The sequence below is a fragment of the Lepisosteus platostomus genome, chromosome 8, assembly GCF_059453375.1.
Source record: "Lepisosteus platostomus isolate fLepPlt1 chromosome 8, fLepPlt1.hap1, whole genome shotgun sequence".
In the NCBI taxonomy this organism is placed as follows: Eukaryota; Metazoa; Chordata; class Actinopteri; order Semionotiformes; family Lepisosteidae; genus Lepisosteus; species Lepisosteus platostomus.
The window spans coordinates 62,397,304-62,419,989 of record NC_142618.1 but is presented as its reverse complement, the minus strand read 5'-3'; the positions used below and the strand labels follow the sequence as shown (position 1 = coordinate 62,419,989).

At 41.6% G+C, this 22,686-nt stretch overlaps 1 protein-coding gene across 5 annotated transcripts in view; it reads right to left on the bottom strand.

Moving 5' to 3' along the window:
* Positions 1–22,686, bottom strand: part of LOC148657673 (catenin delta-2-like) — a 305,588-nt gene that overhangs the window by 74,703 nt on the left and 208,199 nt on the right. For all 5 annotated transcript variants that reach the window (XM_088644228.1, XM_088644229.1, XM_088644230.1 and 2 more), the window contains 2 exons: positions 22,118–22,250; positions 14,433–14,646 (listed from right to left, as the gene is read on the bottom strand). In XM_088644228.1, coding sequence (XP_088500354.1) covers positions 14,433–14,646; positions 22,118–22,250 — 347 coding nt within the window. The remainder of the gene's footprint in view (positions 1–14,432; positions 14,647–22,117; positions 22,251–22,686) is intronic.

Sequence of the window (22,686 nt, the reverse complement as noted above, 5' to 3'; positions counted from 1 at the left end):
GATGGGTTGCTTAACGGGAGATAGAAAAATGTTATCTGTCAAGAAATCCTAAAAGATGTATTTTAAGAGCAGTCTCACACCTTAAAATTAAAAGCAAATGAAGATGTTTATTATGAGAAGGATGGGATATTTTCAAGTTTAACAACAATAGCTGGCACAGAATTTTCTAGACATCCAGGAATCTCCCTCCAAAATTGGTTTTACCAGATAATACAGATTTCATTAAAGCCATGATGAACAGCTATAGATACACTTCTTCGCAATTAATCAGTCATAGGTAGAAACAAAAACAGATCACTATATCAAATATACTACATAAACCCACTTGTCTGCTTCTTTTGTAATGCAACTGTCCGTATCATACCTGCCAGACTAGAATCATCATTTGCTCAGATCTTCATGAAGTGTGGGCTCTTGTCCCGATGTCACTTTCTCAGCTCGAGTCCCGCAGCGCCCGCAGCACTGCGTACCCGCTGGAGGAGTGGTGCAGCTCTCCCCGACACCACTGTGGTCCCACAGGCACTCGCTGCCTCACCCCGGCACGAAAGCGCTCTAGTCAGCTGAGGGGGCTCGGCCCCACCAGCCCCAGGGGGGATCCTAGTCTCAGTCCGCGCGGGGCGTAGCCCAGCCTGGGCCCGACCGGCCTACAGAGAACTCGGTAAAGTCTGGTCCGGTCCGGAGAGATGCCCCACCCTGCCCGCACTAAAGGTGATAATTCCTGGACTCTAAGGCAGCCAATCGCAGATATAACTGCAATGAAGATGTTGTCAGAGGAAAGCATCTCCTGTACAGTATGTACCACCCGTTAGTGGTCAACTAGTTCCCCATAAATGTTGGATTTTAGGCTCTCTAACATATTTATCAGACCATTCAGATAGGAAACTCATTTTCACCTTGGTACATCTCACTGCCAAGCAGAAAAAACACCCTGTGCAGTACACACGTCTGTCATCGATTGCTGTGTACTGTGATTAACTACAGTTACACGCTGATGCACAAGAAAAAGGCAACGGTCTGTGTTTCACATCAATATCTCATTGGGGAAAAACAACATCAACATCATCTTCATCACAATAGTGTAATTTCTGGGGACGTTTCGAGAATCTCACACTAAAACGTCATTTACAACTGAATTAGTGAGCATACAGGATTGTTGTTTGTTTTTGTAGTGTTTTTTTCCACAGAATTGAGAGTATTGTTTGCTTGCATTTACAATATACACAGGTCATCTAGTTAAAAAAATGACACATGACAGATGCTCATTGTTGTATTTGAGTTAAAATGAAAGAAAAAATGTTGATGAAGATTTGACTATTCCCTGCTGGAGTAATAAATAATGCTTTTGTAATGTCTGCATTCTTTTCATCCTGAAAATACACTACTGTTCACATTTCCTTTTACTGTATATTTTGTGATGTCAAGAAAGGGTGTCACTTTAACAGACCATATTAACTAATACTCCAAGGCAGTCACACCATTTACTTTGTTGAGGCTTAAGCAGTTTATTTTCTGATTTTAGTTTTTAGTAATGTAGTGTCTCATTTCTGCAAGTTAAAGTCATTTTTATTGAATCACTCAGTAGATTGCATTTCCTTGCCATGCACAATCAATGTACACTTAGGTGTTACTCGACCAGTTTCCTGTGCTTCTTTATGATCGTAATCAACAGCTGCTGCAGTCATAATTTGAGGCTTGCTTGCGCTCTAGCGTTTGTACTAGCTGAAAAAATTCAATTTGCAAGGCTCTGGATTTCACCTGCACGAGGCAAAAACAATAGCAGGGGAATCTGAAATGGGATGGAAAGGCTCTGCTTTTCTCAATAAGACATTCTGAATAGAGAGAAACAAGCTGATGGCTAAGCTATACAGTATATCGTAGGAGATTGCTCACTCACTAAGCCAACCAAGAGGAGCTCTGGTCAGGGCTCTGGGCTCTGAAATGGAGGGCTGTGGATTTGGGGTTGCTGCTGTGTCACCCTTGAGCAAGGTAATTCACTCAGAGTGCTTGAGCCCAACTGCGGATACAGATGTGAGATTCAGATTCTCTACACACAAGCACCAGGCAGATAAACACGTAACAACGGATGGAAAAGAGACTTCCGGCTGAGCCTTGCCCGAGTAGTGTGCCGATTTCCCCCAATGTAAGGAGGGAATAGGGTGCAAGAAGGCTGCACCAGGATCAGGATGGGTGCAGAGGGCTGAAGATGAAAGATTATGGCAACAAACGAGCTGGAGAACAAGGCTGGGGCGGGCTGTTGCTTCTCCTCTGCACCGTGCAGATGAACCTGCAGCCGCCCTAGCCCTTTGTGGCGGTCACTCCAGCCAGCTGGCTGGGCAGGTGTCTTTTCTCAATCGGTGGCAAGAGTTTCAGCTGGTATCTTATTTACTCAAAATCCTTCTGCTGGTTGTCCTACACAGATCACTGTAACACCTGAAAGGTCCTGCCCTTTATAGATACGTGGGAGGTCAGATGTTCCATCTTTGGTGGAAGTCCTAACCCTTTAAACACTTATACACTTTGCTCTTGTGCTAAATAATTATTTTACCAGTCATTATTTTATGAAGTTCAACTGGCTTTAAATCCAGAGTTTTATACTCTACATACTGTAAATCTGTGCATATAGAGCTCAAGATTGAAAGGTTCTCCATTCCATTCAATGCGCTAAATTTATAGCCTTTTCAATTTATATTTTTTATTAAAATTACTGTTAGATTAAATACTTTGCTCACTGTATCTGTGTTTTGGGTTCATAATTATAGGCTGAATAACACATTGATTGGATGAGCACCAGTGGAGTACTGTATAATACTGCGCTTGTACTGAACAGCAATGTGTTGTTCAACTATGTAACTTAACAGTTTTTTCAACACCTAATCATAACCATCCGTAAAAAGAAAACCAGAGACAGTGCTGAGATAAAAAACAATTAAGAAAAACATTTTTTAATGTAAAAAGTCTCCAATAAATCAAGCTCACTGAAAGAACCGATTCTGAGAAAGGAACCTTGACCACTAGCAGGGCAAGGAGCCTGGCATCTGCTACACACTTAGATCTGAGTAGCAACATTTTAAATTCCAAAAGTAAACTTCCTGGCAGTGAGTGAAAAGAGATAGATAAATCATGTTGTGTCACAATAGGAGTGGTAGCTGCTTGGATTTATATAAATAGTAATCGGTAAAACTGCTGACAAAGAACATTCTACAGCAAATAAAAAGAAAAAAAAAAACAAAACCAAAAAAAGAGTTTCCGGGAAGGTAAGCAGAGTAGATTATTTTCCAAACATCTTTTTTAAAGGAATAAGGCACATCTCAACAACAATCTCTGTAGAGGCATCAAAGACATTTTTGGGGGTTTGAGGAGTATAGAGTGCATCTTGTTTAGAACAGGATAAACAAGGGAAGCCATGCAGAGTAGAAGAAAAGGGCGTGCAGATGTGAGCACTGTGCCTTAGCATTTTGTAGCAATTTTGTTCTTTTTTTGCAGGTGAATGGTAACTGTTAAAACACAAAACACATCTACTTAAGAAAAGCCACACAATTTGGTTAATGTAGCTGTTGACAAGCTAAAAAGACAATGACTGGAGCACATACTGTAAAATGGATGAGGCATTCTAAAAAACACCACACAGCAGAATATACTCAATGGAAATTTACACAGAATTGTGCATTTTGATATGAGATTAATATACTGTATTTGCTATTAAAGTCTTTATAATGATTTAATAAAGATTTATATAATGGTACCCTTTGTAGTAACCGGGCTCTGCAGTACATTATAACTCTTCCCTGTGTGTAAACGTTAATGCAGGAGTCATGCCCAAGACACTGTGTCCTGCGGGCTCTTCAATACTTCAGAAGTGACTGAAGTCAAGAGAGCATTGCACTGCGAACTCATCTTTACCTCAGCCGCTTCTGCCACAGCATTCCTCTGCACACACGCTTTTCAAATCGAATCCTTTGCGGTTATTTTTTATTTGTATTTTTCTCTTGCATGCTTATCAGCATGTTCTTTATAAGCTCTTAATGTGTTTCATTAGATAATGGATCATTCAGCAGTTTTATAACTGGGGGGCATTTCCCCTCAAATGAAAAAAGGAAAAATAATGAGCATAATCACTATGAACCCTCAGTGTTTTAGAATCTGTTTAAGTTTAATGCGATTTTAGCATTATAATACTAAATAAGGCACATTAGAGGCTTATCCTTGAACATCATTCACTTTCTGCTACAGCATAATAAATTCACCCTCAATACAAGGTTGCGATTATCTGTGCAGTCACTGTGAAAACATTCACAGTGATTCCAGATAAACCAGCTAATGTCTCCTGCTCATCCGTAGAAAACAAAAGTTTGGATTACTTTAATTCTATTTTAAATCAGAAGTCGTTTTAGAAAGCCTGGGACAGTGAGAGAAAATGAATATGGCACTTAGCTTGATTAGATATTGCAGTTCATGGTTTCAACAAAGCCTGAGAAAGGCTGAAGATTATGCAAATCTACAAAACCAAACACAGCGTAATAGACTGGAAAGGTAGCAACCCTTCAGTGACCCACTCTGCAATGCTTTTGAAGATCCTATTTGGTCTGGTTTTATCTGTAAAATTTCAATTATCATGCTCAATGTCTTCTCATTTAGTAATATAGTGTAAGTCAGTCCCCTCTTCCACCATCACACACTGTATAATTAAGTAATTCCAGTCAAGCACAATGCATATCTCTGTGTTAGGGAAGACAGAACCACAGGAGAGCATTGATTAAATGTATGCCATGACTGAGCTGTGGGCATCTGAGCAGTGGCCTTTGGTCTGTAGCCAATTAAAAGGACTGGAGTTGCGTGTCACCTTCAGGACACTGCATTCAATTGCAGGATTAAATGAACATATAGTGTCTGACAATCAAAGCCAAAAGCACACAGGTTCAGCTGTATGCAAGTTCAGCTAAGCGAGACTCCAGGAGATGAACCAATTAAAAAAAAATAACCTTCCGCATTGACAAAGATGACCTTCAAAGCCTTTCACACTGAAATTTGCAGCACACTTCTCACTTAATTCAAAACCCCCAGAAGTCATTTTTCTCCTGATTACAATCACAGTCAAAAGCGTGCAGTTGGGTGATGTCATCTTTTATTTGCTGTGTGAATGGGACTGCCTCATCTTTTATCTTTCATGCTTCTCCTACCTAAATGTGTTCTTCATTGGGATATTTCAATTTATGCAAAGCTACTGTACCTACCTTCAGACCCATTTATACAGCTGGGTATGTGGGTACATGGCTGGCAACTTGAATAATTCAAGGGTACAACAGCAGCACTTCAGCAAGGAGGTGAACCCACAACTTTCCAGCTATGAGCCCCAAGACTGCTCCAGTCACTATCTGCAGCTACTGTATGTGCCACCTTCAGCCCAGCCAAAGTTCCTCTTGAACACAGTGCTCACCTTCACACCTGGAAAACCTGTTATGATGATGAGGAAGCCTTTACACTCAAGGCATACAGTATATGAGACTTTGGCCTTTTTACACTACATGTTCCTTATTTTGGAGAACATCTGAAGAAGGTGGTTCATGTTTTCTCTTTGACTGCTTCATTCTAATGGGCTTTAGGTTCAGCAAGGTGCTGAGACTACTGACTAACCATCAGCAGCAAAGTTGTACAAACGAGCACCGATTTCAAACAGCTGAGCCAGTTTTCTGTGAGCTCCTTGCCTCTCACTGCAGAAGAGAAAAATATCCTCATTCTGTCATTTTTTAATTCATGCCCTGTTAAGGAAAATTATTTTGCTGTAAGCTACTGAACGGTACATTAAAAAATCCCATGTTTGTGGAAATCATTAAAAGAATCTGAAGTTAGCTTTAAGTGTTTCTTTAAAATACCAAAACATGGTTGCTACTGTAAATTAAACTTAATTGCTTCCTGGGGGGAATCCATGTGCAATAAAAGCAATGCAATTTTCTGTGTTTTGCCCAGATTTCAGTTACATGCCATGTTTGAGATTTTGCAAATGCCACAACTACAGTATAAAGGGTGTCTTTCAGCAGAATGCAGCCACATTCCTTTGAAGTTCTAGATTGGAAGGAGAGTCTGTTCACCAGAGAGTTGAAATAGGTTAATATCAGCACTCCAGCTCCTTCGCTGAAGTATCAAATCATGCTTAGCATCCCCAGAGAAACAGGCAGGAGGCAAGGAGGCAGGCTGGTTGCTGAAATTCTCCCAGGGGTTGCTGCCGGGTAGTCACATTTCTATTCAGAGTCTGAAAGTCATCAGGGTGACCAAGATCAAGAGGATTAAAACAAGGGTTTTAATCACTGATCACACCGAGCCAGAAAAACTCTGTTAGTCTGAGTTGAAACTAAGATTCTTAAGATACATTGTCAAGCCTTTGTGTTACATTGAAACCACAGTCAGAATAAAAATGGAAAGGTACAGGACAGTTCCTAGACCTGTAACTGTTGTTAAGGAACAGTGCCTGAATCAAGACAGCACTTGCTCTGCAAATGACTGGTCTAAAATTCAAATGGCTCTGTGTTTCCAGTGGAGTATGATTATCGATAAAAATTGGCTCCAAGTCATACTTTCAGCCAGAATCCACATGCCTGTCTAAACAGCTGCCAGGACTCTCTGGAAGCACTTGTGAAAGGTCAGTGCGAATGCTGTCTTGCCTATTGACAGTCCTTATTGTCTGAATTGTATGCTTTCTGCACTAACTTTTATGAATAGGCAAGTGAGAATTTCTAGCCTCTGGAATTACAAAGGCCCATGCTGTATTCTGATTAACCCCATGATGCGTCAGATGCGTCAGATGCGTCACACTAGATGATAGTACTGCAAATTGCTCTTGTACCGAAACATTTTTACATGGTGGATTTTGTCTATCATCACTTATACACTGTAGATGACTTGTTTGGTCTTTGTACTGTAAATTGTAAAATATATTCAGGAGAAATCACAGAACATGGCATCTTAGAGGTATGTTGCCTCATTGATATATATCCACGGTCTTATCTATATACTTAAAGTGTGGCATATCTCACTTATTACTACTGACATGCTGATACTGGCTTTCACATCAGAAGCATCACTGCAGTAAAATGGAAGACAAACTAATTTGCATTTCAAATAGTGAGAGAAACTAAAATGTTCTGGCACTGCACCCTGAGTCCTCATGCAGTGACAACTGGTACTGTTCATTTATTCTGTATGACTTTTAAATAAACTCTTCTGCAGTCACACCAATCAGCTGACCTCAGGTGATCATTTTAATAAAGATTTACAAAGTCATTTGACTATTTGGAGTTTTGAATCTACTGAGCATGACAACAAAACACTACTGAGGTTTTTCTTATTTCCTTTCCTGCAGAATTATTTGAGAAGTGGAATAAAATATGTTTAGGAAGAAGTGAAGCTTTATTCCATGCTGGAAAGAGAAGTAAAGAAACACTTTCTCTTGTCAGCATGGAATAAATCTTAACTTGTTCCTCTGCAGCCTACGCATACTGATGCAGCTACCTACTGTACTTAAAATATGTTTATGTTTTTAACACTGTAAGGTTGTTTTAAAGTAATTTTTGCATGATGATATCCATTTTTTTCCTCTTGTGCTGTGCTTTTTCATTCATTTTAGTTGTACCCAGCTGCTAAGTATCAACGTAAACATAACTAGGAAGATGAGATTCCCCCTGTCTCCCTGGACAGCAGAGAACTCCTTAAGGAGAGATTTAATGTTTCTTTTGGGCCACCTCTGTTCTCACCACCCCCTGTAGGGGCTAGCTCTGCCTCCAATTCAACAGCTCCAAAAATAAAGCTAGAAAACAGGTACTGTACATAATACTAAAATCTCTTTGTAATATTAGATGCCTGTGCCATTGATGTGTTCTTAAATTTTTCATACTAAGCACAATGCACCCAGGCCGGGGAGATACCATATGGTGGTAAATAGATATGAGCTTCAGGTAGTTTCTTCAGCTCAAGGAAACAGCTACATACACTTTGTGCACCACTGTGCATGTGAGGCTTCTGCTGTGGGAAAGAAGGACCAGCGGTTTAATTGTGCAAGAGTCCAGAGAGGAAATCCATATCCTTCACTGTCATGAGAGTAGAGAGGGATCCACGAAGACTGAGCGGCCTTTCGAAATTGAGCTGCATCTCAAATGTCTTGCATTTCACAGGTGAAAAGAGGGAAATCTTAACTATCTTCCGTGTGCCCGCCAAGTGTTTCAAGCCTGCATACTGTAAATCCTCATGACAAAATCATTAAAACATCATAAGGAAATTTACTGCCATAAGACAGAAGGGACTGAAACACACTTTTTCAGAGGCTAGGAAAGGGATGTGTTTACTGTACAGTACAGTAAATCCGTATGAACCCAGGAACAGCTTAAATGTAAAGAAAATAAAAATCATAGGTACTGTAGTGTGTCATGAAAAATAATGAAAAGAACACATTCTTACACTTGTTACTGTTGACAAAGCGGCTCCTGGGGCCCCTAAGTGTGAAAATGGCCCAGAGGGACGTGATGAAACATGTGAGAAAGTGTGCCCAGTGCCTGTGCTGTCACTAATTCTGTCACTGCAGAACCCAGGAGCCGTAGCACTCAGTATCACCTCCACACACATGGCACCCAATTACCATCCCTGAACCACTAAGAACATGAAAGGTGCTGTCTGCACAGGACAACGACCCATTTAGAGGGTGGAAAACACCAGCTCCCCAACTATTTCAGATGAAGATGGTGAGGTTTATGTCAGACAAGGGTGATAACCTTGAAGCCCATCCAAAGGTCAAGGCTTGGAATAGATTTCCTCTGCTCCACTACCTCCACCTCCCCTGCCTTGATTGATGTCTACAGAACACAATTCTACTTATCAGTGCCATGCAAGAATCGGAGAATAAGATAAAACACACTTGGGCCGGTCCACTTTGCTGGGAGCTTTAAGAAAAGAGATTGAAAAATACTAAAAGGAAAAAAAACTAGCCATTAAGGTCAAACGTATTTTGCTTTCACACGTTCTGTTTATCCTCAGAGAAAATCGGGTGCATTGGTCATAATGACATTCTGTGGCAAATGATAAGAAAGGTTATCGTGTGTAGGAAGTCTCACAACCAGTTTTCTAAAGCACATTTCGAAATCTGCACTCAACAAGTTTATTCTTTTAGTCTGTTAATTTGTGATGTTGATATTTATGATATCGCTCTGTGATGTGATATTTGGTCTGATTTGAGTGTTTAAGTTTACAACAACTGATTCGCTTTTGTAGCTACTGCATGCTTGCATTGGCAATCAACATCAGGCAGACTCATATAAATCTCAGTGAAATCCTATTAAGAAGCTGCACATAAACCACTAGCTTATTCATCAACTGAAAAGGTAAATGAAATCGAGGACACATTTTATTGACTTTTACCTTTATTTGACTCTTGTAACGTTTTTTTTTCCAGTCTAAAAGCTACAGCCAGATTTCAGAAACTGAACTAGCCAGAGTCAGTAGACTGTTTCAGAAATCCAGTCATCATTCCATCAATTCATTGCAAAGGTTAAAATTTTAGCTGCAGCAATAGAGAGAGAATGACCTGGGTATTCCTGTCTGTCTTGGCAGATTGTATATACAGTACAGTACAGTGTCTGACGGGGAGGCATGTTATTGTGGTGGGCTGTGCTGGTTTCATTACACCTCCCAATGACATGCAAAGTGGGTTTTATTGATTGCTTTGAATTGTGCTGAAAATGTTTTAGTACTAGTAAAAAAAAACGGTGACTTGCACGCTCGGCTCCACACAGCCAGGTCCAGCAGAGCCAATCTGTTTGCTCAGCAAATCAAATGCACCAACTTCGGCAGCATGTGTGGAGGTCTTCAGTAGCGTAACCTAGTGTAATGTGTGTGGCTACACAGTGACTCCTTCTTCCTCAGGTTTACACATTTTCCAATATCCTGATCGTGCGATTCAGCTTCCAGTTGTCCTCTCCATTTTATCCACCCATCCATTTTCTAAACCCTTTATCGAATGCAGAGTCCCAGAAAGTGTCTGGCACCATCGCACGCCGCACACAGACACAAACACACACACACTCACACCCAGGGCCAATTTTCCCAGAAGCCAATTGGCCTTCCAGTATGCCTTTGGACTGTGGGAGGAAACCTATGCACACATGGGGAGAACACAAAGTCCACACAGACAGCACCCTGGGTGCAGGATGGGACCCAGACACGGACAGGCACCCTCACACCAGGCCCAGCGCTGTGAAGCAGCAACACTAGCCACTGCACTGCCATGCTGCCCCATCTCTCCAGGCTATCTATTTATGCCTCTGTTTAAAAAACACCAATTTAGAACATAAGGTTTTTCTAGGCGAAATGCTAATGTTTATCCATTCATTCTCAAACTTATAAGTGGCGTCAATGGCCCCTCACCTGGGGGTAATTTATAATTAGCCAGCAGCTGACATTCCAATGACTTAATTAATCTTTACATCAGCTTCACTGGAGTGTCTAGACCAGCATCTGGAGGCTTTGCCCTGGACTGCAGATTAGTCAGGTCATTCTAATTTACCCATGAACAGGCCCCTAATCATAAGATCAAATGAGTGGGCTGAAGCAAAAACTGCGAAAGTTAGAAGACACACGATGAATTAAAAATGATTTGACCAGACTACCTCTTAAAGCACAGCTTTCTCTGGAGTACTGCAGCCTCTGTGTACTTGTGCTGTTAAACACATTTTTTTATTTATTAATTATTTACTTTGTGGCAAAGATATACAGTAGCTGTTAGCTTCCCCTTTTCATTTCATATTCCACATTCATTTCAGAATACTGGCAGAATGCCATTTTGCTGATGTTGTATTTCACCCAGGAATATATCAGCTATACTCTTTTGCTTTGTGAATCCACAAGTGTACAGTATGTGTGCTGATACTGTTTGAACCTAATTTCACATTCCAGTCTACCACAGGCTGTTGAGAATAAAATCAGCTCTAATGTATCTCATTATTTAGGTGGGAGGAGCCTGTGGTGATGGGAGATTGGACAGCATAGTCTGAGGAACAAATAAGAAGCCAGTTTTCTCCTCATGAAAATCATGTCATACAAAGGACAAGATGAGCATTTAACTGGATTAACAATGGCAGCAAGCTACTGTTATAAAAGTTACTTATATGATATGCAGGTTTCATTGTTGCCAAGTATGTAATCACAGTTTTGATGGATATTTCCACTTTCTAATTCAATTCAAAAGTACTGCACAGCCTCAATTCGGTGAGTCCTTGCTCCGGGTACTTAACTAGACTCTTCTGTACAAATATGCCTTGTGAGCCAGGCTGTCAGTTCTCAATATTTCTTCAAAAGGCTAAGCTTAAGTATGTTAGCCGTGGTCAATTGAATGGATTAATTGAGAATGAAAAATATGACTAACTATATGAAAGAACACAATGATGTGAGGAGCAAAGACTGATTCCTTAAGCTGGTCTTTCATCCATGATAATAAACGTTCAAGCCCCCTTTTTCCTTGAGACGTCATTCAGAGGATATTTCAGTTTCATCAAGAGGACGAGCGAGAAGAACAAAGATGGCAGCTCCCGTCAAAACTAATCTGCATCGCGAACAATGTCAGCAGTCGAAAATCATTCACTCAAAACCGAATCAGGGCAAGACTACTGATATCGTTGTTAGCAAAAAAATAGATTATTTTTAGCTAAGAACATGGTTTGGGATAATAACGCCATGTCGATGTGAGTTACTTTCATTCGGGTGCCTTTTCTAATCAATGACAATATCTGAATCCATAGGCAAATCAACCTATGGTAAGCATATAAAGAGATTTGTACCTGTTTCTTCCTTTTTTAATTTAGAACACAGGTAAAAATAGATTATGTTTTAATGTGTATATAGTTAACACCAGTGTTGAGGAACATTACAAATTACAATGGCAAATTATTTGATTAGAAACATTTTTACTTCAATTTTTTTTCTAAATTAACAAGGAGCTGGAGTAAATTACTTTAATGGCTAATGTCCTACAGTAGTTTACATAGTATATAGACACACACTACGTAGATCATTGTAACCATAGCTGTTTTAACATTATTTTACTGCAACCTCCTATTAATCTGCCTTTTACTTAAACTGTTTGATTATTCTTACAAACAAACATGTAGGATACACGCACCCAAATCTTTTTCTGTCTTCTTTCAGACTTGGCAACATTACAACCTCTCTTTCACTCAGCATCTCAGTTAGAGGTTCCTCTAGAGGTTGTTCCTGTCACATCCTGTCCCTGGTGCTCACAAAGCAAGACTACGTTATTTAGTTAAAGATAGTCCTGGATGTCAGATGACATGCCAGGCCTGGATGGACATCGCAGAACCTGTGATACACAGCAGTGCAGAACACAGCTGAACATGGGTGTTATCCTCACATTTGTCCAACAACAGAGTTGCCTTAGTGCATTAGACTTTGTTTTTTAAAAACAAAGACTTTGTTTTTTCTTTGTTCTGTATTCTGAGTTTATCAAAACTATTAAATGTTGTGGACAAGATTCCAGAGGACAAGATTCCAGAAGTCATGACAACACTGGTTTGATAGCTAAGAACACAACCACTGCTGTGCAAATTATAATTTGTCTCCTCTAGACAATGTGAGGAAGCAATACAAAAGGCAAATAAAATGTTAGGCTAAACTGTATAGTTAATGTTTTAGAATATACAGTAAATGAAGGAATAGCATATTAAAATTATACAGTGCACTGCTAAAACCTCAATTACAATTTTGAATTGTACACAATTTTTGTCAGCACCATACAAAAGCATTCTGTAATCCATTCAGAGAACAAAAACAACCAGATACATTCCTGTGCCTAAAGGAAGGTTCTACACTACCAGGCCAAAAGAACTGAATCTCTTCAGTCTTGAGAGAAGCCTACAAGGGCACATGGGTCATGTTTTCCAGATCCTTTAAGGCATTGACTTCTTCAGCGACAACAGTGAAGTCATCTGAGACCAGGAGGAGACCATGATAAGCGGTATGATAAGTAATTACCAGAGAAGAGACAACCACAGCAGGACCTTTTTAATAATTATATATAGAAATCAAGCCTTTCAACCTTTTCAGGAGAGAGTCACAGGAAATGGAGCTTCTCTTGACATGGTGACAGAATTCATTTTCAGCAAGTCAGGGTGTTGCCAATCAGAGAAGTTGTTTTATTTATTTTTTACATAGTTATACAAAACAGAATTTAAAGTCTTTGATTTTTTAGTGTGATAACTGTTAGCTGCCAGGACCAATTTTTCCCATTGGCAGTGATGTGATACTGTAATATGGTCAGTCAATTAGGATGCACGCATCCCCCAGACCCATTTCATGCTACAAATCATAGCTCTTTTATTTCAAGTGACAGCCAATTAAAGGGGAGTGGTAGGTGAAGGACATCATGAACAGAGACAGAAATAACCCTGGGGGCATCAGTTTACAGCGCTTACAGCGCTGCAGGACAAAGTCACTCCTGACCAAGACACCTCCCCCACTTCAACTCCAAACCGGAGGAGTTGTTCTGTGGAGCAGACGATGGCAGCAGGAAGCTCTACCCATTAAACATATTGAGATGAGCCCGTATTTATTTCAGGGCACCAGAGCTGACTCAATAAAGACACATTTTCAGAAATGTGTTCTTGTATATTATTATTAGGGACAGTAATAGTCACAATAACAATGACAGTAATAGAGTGGGTTCTATATATACTGTATACTATATCCAATGCATTTATCTAGATCACAGGATAAGAATTATTCGCACAACTCAGTTTGAGTAATAAGATTGTATGGAACACAGATTGTTAGTTATGAACACAGATGAATAAACTACTGACTGTAACTGTAAATTTTGAGTGGATGCTGAATCAACCTCTTTCTAAAATGTGGGAGGGAAACTTTACTTCAAAGAAAGCTCAGTCTCCACTTTTCCTTACAATTTCCTGACTAAAGCTCAAAGGAGAGGTGAGTCACCAGAAACGTACAACCATTTACTTCTTGGTTCATTTTGTTTTTAATATGATTTCATCTTAATAACAACGATACTACATAACAATTCAACATTTTGGCGGCTTTCCCTACCATCTGAAATAAATATTGGTCTAAAAACGAATGAAATATTTTTCGTTTTGCCAACTGTGAGTGCAAATTCTAACTTTTGGTGCATATATTTTACAAACTGCATTGAACGTCGGAACCAACACTATGTTTTTTAAGTTGCCTCGCAGGCACCAGAAAAAAAAAGAAACCTATACTCTTTGTAATTTCACTCCTCTTTATGATGGAGTAATTCCTAGAAGGTAATATAATAAACAAAATGATTTCCATTTCTCTGTGACGCCCCAGACTTTCTGAAGCCCTGCAGGCGTGCCAGTGGGTCATGTCCCGGCAGCATGTCTGCGGCTCGTGCCCGAGCTCACCTGTGACCAGCTCCCTGATCTCCACGTCCGCAGTCTTCCGCAGCAGCCGGACCAGCGCAGGAATCCCCCCGCAGTTCTTCAGCGCGATCTTGTTGTCGTCGTTCGCCTTCCCGTAGACCAGGTTCCTCAGGGCCCCGCAGGCACTCCTGTGCACCTCGCCCATGCGGTGATCCAGCAGGTCCACGAGCAGCTGAATCCCCCCTTGTCTGCGGATCTGCAGGGACAGACGGGAAAGGAGGTTTTTTATGCCATCTATCTCTTTGTTTTCCGGGTCTCACGGCACAGGTGCGTGTTGGAAGAGAAGCTACACTGCGCAGACCAGGCTCCTGGAACACACTGTGACTTTTGCCAGTCATTAAGGCAAGAATGATCTGCTCTCGGGAAGCCAGAGAAAGCAACTGGTAGGGACAGATGTAATTATTTGGCACATTACTGGTTATTTGTCCCCTACCCTGAATACCGCTACTTCGCAAAGCCATTAGCAGAGTCAAACCAAGCTGATTCCTTCAGAAGGGACAGCAGGAGCCAGGGACACAGGTGGGAGCCATGGAGAAGTGTATTTAAAACTGTGAACAGGGGCACTTGCATTTCTTTACCCAGATTCTTGTGGGGATGTGGAACAAGCTGCCCAGCCACGTGGTTGAAGCCGATACCTTGGCTTCTTTCAAGAAACGACCGGATAACATCCTTGGATCTGTCAAGCACTTAGCTACCTGAAGCGACAGATGGGCCAGGTGGCTTTCTCCCCTTTGCAAACTTTCGCATGTTCTGAAGCAACTGCCTAATTAAGCACTTAGGAGAATCCATGGAGTTGCCTGTGTCTCCTCTTGCTGATTGGCCAGGCTGTTGTCCAGCTTGCTGTGGCTCTACTTGGTATGCAAGAGGGATGGAAGACGGATGAACATATTACTGGCATAAATATACATGTCTTATTTGCAGATTATACACAGGAAGGAAATTTTTGCCTCACTACTACAGCTGGTGTATCTAACCTGCTCTATATTAAGGACAGAACTACTTATATTGGAATTCAGATGCGATTAGCTGCTGGGAAGTGACAGTGATGGGATTCTGAACGCAGTGCCAAAGCCCGGCAGATGTACGTTTCAGTATAATCTGCCAAAACAAATCAATAACATTGCTCTATATCTGTCTTCTAATTAGGACGGGTTTAGTAGGACGTGAGTATATCTCAGATGGTGGACAGACAGCTTGTTTTATTGACTAATTTGAATCTATGAAAATGCTTCTATTGTCAACTTATGTGAAGAAAACATGAACAATGAAAAAGTTTGCAGAAGGTTCCTAGTCTTAGTGAAGCTCAAGTGACAGCAAACTCATCTTGACTTATTGCACACGTCAATACAAGAAAATTCTTGGACTTTGCCAGACATACAGTACTTTTGGCAAACAATTCAATCGTACTTAAAATTTAAAATTGCCTCAGAACTGGATGCTAAGGTGCTCCTTTCTGTAGGATGACATTCTGACCCCTGTTTGGGGTGTGGCCAGTGCGGGAGAGATGGCGGACAAGCTGCATGAGTCATGGGGAAACTTGGGAGAGAGCACCGGAGCTGAGGCAGCCCAGATTCCTGCAGCACCAGGGGGAATAACAGGATGGTGACTGAGCTTCACTCCACCCTGGAATGGTAGGACTGGAGCCTGATGGCAAACTTCACACTGTAGTGCTCTCAGCAAAACACACCTCTGAAATCCTGCCGCTGATGAACTCTGCACACGTGCCAGCTTATGCTGTAAGACATCTTTGCAATGCAGACATTAGCTACTGTGTGACACATGTGAATGATCCTCTCTAAACACCCAAAGCTGTGCATGATGCAAGCCCCTGAGGTCAAAAGAAGAGTGATTAGTCATTGACAACTATTAATAATAAATGAATTTCTTCCTTTGCTACCTCAATTTCTTGCAGACAACTAAACACCATGATCTGCTTTCTGGCTTGCTGTAGTTAGTTATTTTACTGCTCTTTGACCGGGAACAGTTTTTCTGAGATAATTTGTAAGCAACAACAACAAAATAGGAACCATCTCAGCAAGACTGCAGGAAAGTACAGCAATTTTTTTCATTGCCCCTAATTATCTGAAAAGAAAAGCAGAGGAAGAAACACTGAGTGCCATCCAGCTGATCTGAAAAAAAATTCACCACATTTCCAGTGCAGCACGCATTTCGTGCAGGTGGAAAAAGACTGTGCTTGCTTCAGGTCAAAGGCACTTTCACTGAAGCAGCATGTTAATCGGTTCCCAGACCTAACTGATGGATGTTTAACCTTCAGTTACAATAACCCTTAATTAAATCTTGTCCTGTGGAGAAAGGGTGCTATTTAATGTGTGCTGCCGTCCCTAGAACAAGCACTTCCTGTAATTATTTCAACAACACTCAGAAACTGTTAATGACAGAGCGCAGATTCAATCAATCCCAACTTTACCAAGACCAGACACCACTTTTAATAATAAATACATGAGGAGGGGGGCAGTGTTGGTCCGCTGATGTCTTCGTCGTCTCCACATTGTCTTGCACAGGCAGGGTCCTCAACATCAGTACCCTGCTGAGAGACTATTCCCCACTGCTCCACTGTAAAGAGAGTGACTGCCGCTCTCTCCACTGCTGGTGGTTTCATCTTTCAGTGATGTGTTCTGTGTGATCTCAATGGCACGTTCTGCATGGTTTCAATGACACAATATGAAGAGCACCAATGATTTTCAATGCTTCCTGCGCAGGGAAGATTAATTTACTATCCTGCTGTACTGAATCACGTTTTCATGTTTTTTAAGCTTTGGTTTTACGGGTCTAACTCACTGAATTTTAAAATTATGCTGGACATTGAGATCATGCTCATCTGGAGGAGTCGTATATTAATTTTTACTTTTATTTTGTGTTTCTCTGTAGAACTTGACAACTTGCAGCAACCAAATCAAATTAGAAGAGTCGGAAGTGGAGATGGTGCACAGAGCAATGGGATTAGTGGAAACGTATGGCATGAAGGAACCTTTTTTTTAAATCACCAAGATAGTATTCAGTTCTGTTCTCCAATATAATAATATTATAGCTTTGATCAGGCCTAGCATTAGCAGAGAAGTGAAGCAAAGTAACAGATTTACATAACGCAATATTCACAATGATCCTGCTTTCTTTCCAAAACTTATTTTGGGGAAAAAAAAGGTGCATAAATGATGCAATTTCTGAAGGAGAACTTTCTCTAACTTACAGAGTTAGATCTGAAGAAAGATGACGTCATTCATGAATCTGAATTTATGGACACATAATGACATCATTTACATATATGATAATTTCTCATTATAAGTATTCAAATCATATCACAACACAGCTGGCTGTGCAGCTTCCTGTCCCTGAGCAACCTGCAGCTATCTGGAGCCTGTCACGTACTCTCGCATTCTGACTTCTGATACTGCTGCTTCTATTTTTTTGCAGTTATCATTATGACCTGAATGGAAATTTAAACGATGCATTTCCCATACTTGGACAGTTGAGAAGTGAAATACAAACACATTATACTCTTATAATGTATTAATATAGAATGTATAACATGTAACAGATAATGCTGGTTAAAGAAGTTCGCAGGCCGGCCCGAACAGTAATGGGCTCAGATGTACTGTACCAAAGTGTGACAATAATTACATTCTTATCTATAAAAGCACAATACCCCTGTGTTGATTTTACACGGCGGTGTTGGAAGAACAGTCACAGGCTTCCTAGACATTCTCCCTATGAGTGCGCTCTGTCTACCGTCGGATAAATCTGGAGCCCACCCCTGCACAGACAGCAGTGGAGAAGACCGCAATACCACGCCAAGGAGACTATCACATCTGGGCTAAGATCAAGGGATCAGTCTGACTTTTTCCAACCTGAGGACGAAGGCGTTTTACAGTGTTTTATGTTAAATCGCAAACATCTGGGATAAAAAACAGCAAATTCTATACCAAATCCTAGGACAGCTGAAATCTGGTCACTTTTCCATTGTCCTTCTCCATGAAATTCTGCAAACCAGAGCAGGGTCTTTTGCCATTTGCCATTATTCATTATTCCACTTACAGTACATACTCCATATATCACTAGCGACACACAATACATTTTTGCATGAACTCTCCTGAATAACACAGGACATCTACAGTATGTTTTTTTTACTTAAATAAAACTTTTGCACATACAGCTCATTTTCAGAATGTGCTTCCAACTGGGAGAAAGGGGACTGCAATCTCAGCTTGGTTTTTCAATGTATCCTTGTGCATGCCGCAGCTTGAAAAATACATTTTCTACAGACAGGATCAAAGATGTGCTATTCATGGAAGAGTACTGTCTCTCCCATCCTTCTGAAGATTTTGTTTTTAATCTAGAGGAGTGCATAATAGGGGCAGCACTGTGGCACAGTGGTCAGCATTGCTGCCTCACAGCACTGGGGCCCTGGGTTCAGCTCCTGGGATAAGTGTGTTCTCCCTGTGTTCGTGTGGGTTTCCTCCCACAATCCAAAAGCATACTGGTAGACTAGTTGGCTTCTGGGAAAATCAGCCCTTGTGTGAGTGTGTGTGTGTTTGTACTTGTGTCAGCCGTGTGATAAACTGGTGTCCCCTCCAGGGTGTATCCTGCTTTGAGCCTGTTGCTTGCCAGGATAGGCTCCAGCTCCCCCGTGACCCTGAATTGAATAAAGCAGTTAGAAAATGGATGGGGTGTATAACAGGCTGTTCTGGAATTAATTATTTAGCTTTGCTGTTTGTTTATTCAGTGCAGCTCTTACCACAGGGAGAGCACTTAATGGCTTACTGTTGACGTCTGATCTGACTGTTTTTAAACAGATTCAGATACATGTATATTTATTCTTTCAGTTTATTTCCACCACCTTACAAACCATTAAGTCTTAGGGAAACAGTTACTGGGCTCAGGTGCCTCAGATTCTTGTCAATAGTGTTTTTTCTTTCTGTGTGGCTGCTCCTTTAGAAGCTATTAATACAGCTAGTGTTCTGGAAAGCAGTATCACATTTGGCGGAGCAACGGCTCAGGATCTTGAGACTAGGACAGAATTCTGTCTTGAGTAGTGTCTGATTTACCAATGGAGATACTGTGAATACTGTGTATGCAGATACGATCTCGTCACACCATCAGAACACCTTCACAACACTCTAGCACGAGTGTTTCCAGTAGCCCAGCTGACAGTGGCTCTGTGCTCTCTCACTGCTCTCTCTCTCTGCTCTCTGCTCTCTCTCTGCTCTCTCTCTGCTCTCTCACTGCTCTCTCACTGCTCTCTCACTGCTCTCTCTCTCTCTGCTCTCTCACTGCTCTCTGCTCTCTCACTGCTCTCTGCTCTGTTCTCTGCTCTGTTCTCTGCTCTCTCTCACTGCTCTCTCTCACTGCTCTCTCTGCTCTGCTCTCTCTGCTCTGCTCTCTCTGCTCTCACTGCTCTCACTGCTCACTCTGTTCTCTGCTCTCTCTCTGCTCTCTGCTCTCTCTCTGCTCTCTCTCTGCTCTCACTCTGTTCTCTGCTCTCTCTCTCTGCTCTCTCTCTCTGCTCTCACTGCTCTCACTGCTCTCACTGCTCTCTCTGCTCTCTCTGCTCTCACTCTGTTCTCTGCTCTCTCTCTGCTCTCTCTCTGCTCTCTCTCTCTGCTCTCTCTGCTCTCTCTCTGCTCTCTCTGCTCTCTCTGCTCTCTCTGCTCTCTCTGCTCTCTCTGCTCTCACTGCTCTCACTGCTCTCACTGCTCTCACTCTGTTCTCTGCTCTCTCTCTCTGCTCTCTCTCTCTGCTCTCTCTCTCTGCTCTCTCTCTGTTCTCTGCTCTCTCTGCTCTCACTGCTCTCACTGCTCTCACTGCTCTCACTGCTCTCACTCTGTTCTCTGCTCTCTCTGCTGGGAGCCACCAAACTGTGCCGAAGCACTGCTGAGTGATACAAGCTCACCTCCAGGCTCTCGCCACTGGGACCATGGTGTCTTTACATTAGCATAGCTCATCATTTGTATTCCGGCTCTAGGCAAACTGGAGGACAACAAGGGCTCCATCAATCCATCAACGTTGCTATTTAAGTTCCTCCTGGAACAACCTGTTTCCCAGTCACAACTAAACTGTTCCACAGCAGTTCTCCGACATCCCAGAGGAATTAGGTCTTTGCTTTCTGGTGTCTCCAGTTAACACACACATTTACATATGTACTGTGCCCATGGATCCTGGATAACAAAGGCTGATTAATGCCCATCCTGATGTTTATATAGCTTTCGTCCAGGAAGTGTAAAAAACAGGGATTTCCAGGGACTGTCATATCAAATAAAATACATCTTATTGTGTCCATTAGTTCTCCTCCTGGTACAAGCAAAAAGACTTCTAACATTTTCTGGAAGGAGCTCTTATCAACAGGCACAACATGGACAGTACACATGCTTGAAATGTCAGCCACGCTCTGAGCAAAGAATTGTTCCCTCTCTTCTCCTCAGAGTGGGACTCCTGTCTGTGCCCTTGGAGGATTCCTGCTGCGGCTGGGGAATCTGTCCACCGTATCAAGAGATGACCACAGATAAACTGGCTCTCTCCTGTGTTGAAAAGCCTTGTTTTACAACTTTTCAGCTGATAAGTGCACACTGGTACTGTACATGTACTGTACATTTTTTGCAAAACAACATAATGAAAATACAGAGCAGTGCAAAGAGACTGTGGAACGAACAAAAAAATGTGAGGGAAGGAAAAGAAAAGTGCAAAAACTCTTCGCATTCCTTAAAGGGACATAGCAATTTGCCATATACTCACTTATTAATCCTTTACAATATAAAGCAAGTTCCTTCAATAAATCAATAAATAATTCTTCAAAAAATTTTTTATTCTTGTTTAAATTGGGAACTGTGTCAGCGTGTGTTGGTTTCAAATGATCAAGTAAAGCTTGTTGAAAGCAGAAAGAGGAAACTAGAAAGTAGAAGTTTCTGTCAAATCTATTTCTGTCATTTATGTCTACTGAAAAGGAGAAATAAGCTTCTTCTTTCCGCTTTCCACTGTGAAATTAACTTTAACTTTCACTTGCTCTCCTGCTGTAAATGTCAGAAGTCTGCAGGTACAGTAGGTTTATTATCAGGCGTTTCCTCAGTATGTAAATTACTTCATCATTTTTGAGGTCAGTTCCAAGACAAAGACATTAAAGACGGTCAATTCCTTCAAACTTCTCTCCCAGTCTGCGATATCACATATGAAAATGAGCACTGGCCCTTAGTCGACTTCGTTGTCATATCTTCAGAAAGGTCATGTCTTCAGACACACCAGGCTAAGGCTCTCACTCTCACAGTCTGTACAGGTGCCAGTGATGTCGGATTACCACATGGCACACATGTTACATTCTTCAGTGAAACGTTTAGGAGGCTTGCCCTTATTGTCGTGAAAGTGGGGGAAATTATTCTGAAATTAGCAGAAGTCCTGCTGGGACACTACGTGAAAAAAAAAACACAAGAACAGCAGGTGGCTGAGCTGGTCCGATTTTCTGTAAGGAAGAACGCTTTCAAGCCGTAATGTGACAGCACAGGACACATGCTGCTTTCACAAACACCATCCCCTGCTCTGTTTTTTGTGCTTTAAATAGCAACACCTAGCCTCTCGAATCCGTGCTGCTGTGCTTGGCAGAGCGGAGGCACAGAAAGGCGTGCGTTCAGGACGGCGGCACGGCCTGATTACGTCTCCGTTACCTCTGCTTTGATCTTGTTGTCTCCGAAACAGAGGTGTTGCAGGTAGGCGGCAGCATTGGACTGCACCGAGGGGAACTGGTGTTGCAGCATCTGGATGACCTCAGGGAGCTCTGGGTCTCGCCATCCGAACTCCCTAAACACACAGAGAGAGAGAGAGAACCAAGAGCACTTAACACAGCCTTCAGGACCCAGCAGAGCCAGCAGTTTCAGAATGGCCTAAAAAACAGCTGTTTTTCACACTGTATCAAAGATTCAAAGATTGATGACCTGGCCACTTGAGTTGTCCATGAACTTTTTAATGTACAGAAGTTTCTTATTGCTACTGTAGGTCTGTTTAACATGCCAAGTTTGAAACAATCAAGGTAGCTGATTGCGGAGTTCCCAGTAATCACCTTTTATCCTCCCTCATTGTCTTTGCATTACGTCTTTGATGTGTTCCTCACTTTTAAGTCTTTTGTTTCCAGCAAGGCTGCAGGACAGGCTCTCTAAGTGGAAAGGTATTTAAGTGGGGGGATTAGGTAGCTTCATACAGCAACCTAACCATCTGCAGCGAAGTTTTTGAAAAAAAA